A 2,500-nucleotide genomic window follows, 5' to 3' on the forward strand; every position below is an offset into this window, starting at 1 on the left:
CTGTTCTGCCAATGAAGCTTCTGCTGGTCTTGGTGCGGCTTTTGTTAACAATGCGTATTACTCTCCGAACTGGCTTCTCAAACCCTTCGTCGTAACAACCAACACGCCCTCAAACACATACATGAGGTCACCAGGTTAGGATAATTTATTTTAGAAGGAAAGTAAAATTGAGACATTAAGGAGGTAGTGTAGGTGAATATTTATGAGGGTTTCTATTAATTTGAAATTAAATTCAGATGTAAAATTGTATGTTTATTGTTAGTGTTTGAGGTGCAGCTGAAGAGTACCTTTCATTTTCAGTTGTAGGGGAGATGAAGGTGTTAGTGTGAATTTTAAAGTCATGATAAAAATTTGTAATAACATAGCTCAGTTTCTCTAAGATGATAGCCCCTTTCTTAGTAACTATATGTAACTGAATGCTCCTTAGGCTGGAATAGAAGGCAATATTAGATGTAATGACACTTATCTTTGCACTGTGTTTTCCAGGTATTTTCCAAGGCATAGTGACAATAGAGAGTATAATGGACCACATTGCCCATTACCTGGGAAGAGACCCGCTGCAGGTGAGGGAGGTCAACTTAGCTCCTGCAGGTGCTGAGCGACCATCAGCTGACCCGATTGTGAGAAACGTGTTTCAGGAGGACATCCTTCCCTTGCTGAAGGAGAGCGCAGAGTATGAACAGAGGCTGGCAGAGGTGGATGCCTTTAATCAGGTGAGTTATAGTGGTTTGCTTGTTAATAGCTCTTTGTGGATGGTATGCCTGTTCTAGTTGGTAGGCACTGGTAAAGGAAGTGAAGGGTGTATTAGTTTGAGTGAAATGTGTTTGTTTTTTTATTAATATTGATATATATATGACGTGCCTTTAAGTTAGATGCTCACAGTTGAGTGACTGAAATATATTTCTTGTTAATGGCCTTTGATTAGAGTGGGGAATGTTTCTTGCTAATAAGTTAAGATTTAATATTAGATTTTAGTTTAGTATAGTGGATGGTAAAAAGGATGTGATTTATAGCTGAAGCCTGATACTGCAAGTGCATGTTAATGTGTGTTGATATCGTTTTGACATTTTTGATGAACTGCTTAGAAAGTCTGAAATGAGATGCATAAATAACAAAGATTAATAGGCAGAAAATAATGAACAAGTGATGGGAGAACTAATCATCAGTAATTAGATTTGGCAATGTATAATGGAATCTTTGATATGGAATTGTGAATTAGGGACAGTATTCAGAACCGAATTTAATTCATTTTAAGAAATTACATTAAAACATGTAATTTCCATCTCTTGCTTTGAGAAGTGATTTGATTCCAATTATGCCTTTTCTATAATTGTCTCAAAAAACTCAGGTGTTTGTTTTCTTCAGTTATGTCTCTGAATTTCAGCTGAAAGAGGTATGACCATTATTGTCCTTTAAAAAAAACATTTCTTTCAGGCCCTGTATGGCATTGCCAAAAATAAAAAGAGTGATTTTTTTATTTCTAGCTAATTTTCCATCCTTTCATTGTTCCCATTATCACTTCAGGCTAACAGATGGCGCAAGAGGGGTATCGCCATCATGCCCATGTGCTTCAACCTTGGTTATCCCGACTTCCGTTATGGGGTGTTGGTTAACATCTACAGCCATGATGGAACCGTGTCCATTGCGCACGGTGGCATCGAAATGGGGCAGGGACTAAATACAAAGGCAGGTGTCTAGACTCACGGGATGTATGTATTTTGTATTTGTAGTTTGAAAAGACAATCATTTATAATAATTCTTTACTCTTTTCATTTATATATATATATATATATATATATATATATATATATATATATATATATATATATATATATTTATATATATATTTCATTTCATCCGAAATGAAGGGCAGGTGTGAAGAGTTATGACAGCTTCATAATAAGAGTCATTAATTCATTAAGTTAATACGTCATACCGAATGTTTTCTAATAGGCTGTCCAAGTAGCGTCATACATTCTGGGAGTGCCAGTGGCCAAGATAAAGGTCAAGGCAACCAGCACAACCACCAATGCCAATTCGTCCCACCAGGGTGCCACTGTTTGCTCGGATATTGTGCTCTTGGTGAGTTTCGATGTTTTTTATCTTTATTATTATTAATTTTTTTTTGCTTGGAGATTTGTTTTATGTTGCACCTTTCAGGAACTTTGTTTTATATCTTTTTCAGTAGTATTGTAATTATTCTTTTTTAGTTCCATATTCATTACTATATTTTAAGCACAATGCTCTTCCATATATTTTTTGTCTATCCAAAGTTCAAATTACACAAAGGAAGCAAAACATCCACTTAGTTGTATGTCGCTACAGGGTCTCAAGAAGGCCTGTGAAAACCTCCGGGCACGGCTGGATTCTGCAAGAAAGAAGCTCAGTGAGGAAGGCAAAGGAGATGTCAGTTGGGCTGAGCTGGTCAGGATATGCAAGAATTCTGATGTCGATCTCAGTGAAAGAATTTGGTGAGAGTTTGAGTTGCTTGGTGTCTCTC

At 36.6% G+C, this 2,500-nt stretch overlaps 1 protein-coding gene across 2 annotated transcripts in view; it reads left to right on the plus strand.

The window, feature by feature from the left end:
* Nucleotides 1–2,500, plus strand: part of LOC125030783 (indole-3-acetaldehyde oxidase-like) — a 35,822-nt gene that overhangs the window by 30,942 nt on the left and 2,380 nt on the right. For both annotated transcript variants that reach the window (XM_047621066.1, XM_047621065.1), the window contains exons 18-22: nucleotides 1–134; nucleotides 487–713; nucleotides 1,525–1,686; nucleotides 1,954–2,082; nucleotides 2,326–2,471. The exon at nucleotides 1–134 is cut by the window's left edge and continues 62 nt beyond it. In XM_047621066.1, the coding sequence (XP_047477022.1) occupies nucleotides 1–134; nucleotides 487–713; nucleotides 1,525–1,686; nucleotides 1,954–2,082; nucleotides 2,326–2,471 (798 nt within the window). The remainder of the gene's footprint in view (nucleotides 135–486; nucleotides 714–1,524; nucleotides 1,687–1,953; nucleotides 2,083–2,325; nucleotides 2,472–2,500) is intronic.

The sequence above is a fragment of the Penaeus chinensis genome, chromosome 11, assembly GCF_019202785.1.
Source record: "Penaeus chinensis breed Huanghai No. 1 chromosome 11, ASM1920278v2, whole genome shotgun sequence".
Lineage (NCBI taxonomy): Eukaryota > Metazoa > Arthropoda > Malacostraca > Decapoda > Penaeidae > Penaeus > Penaeus chinensis.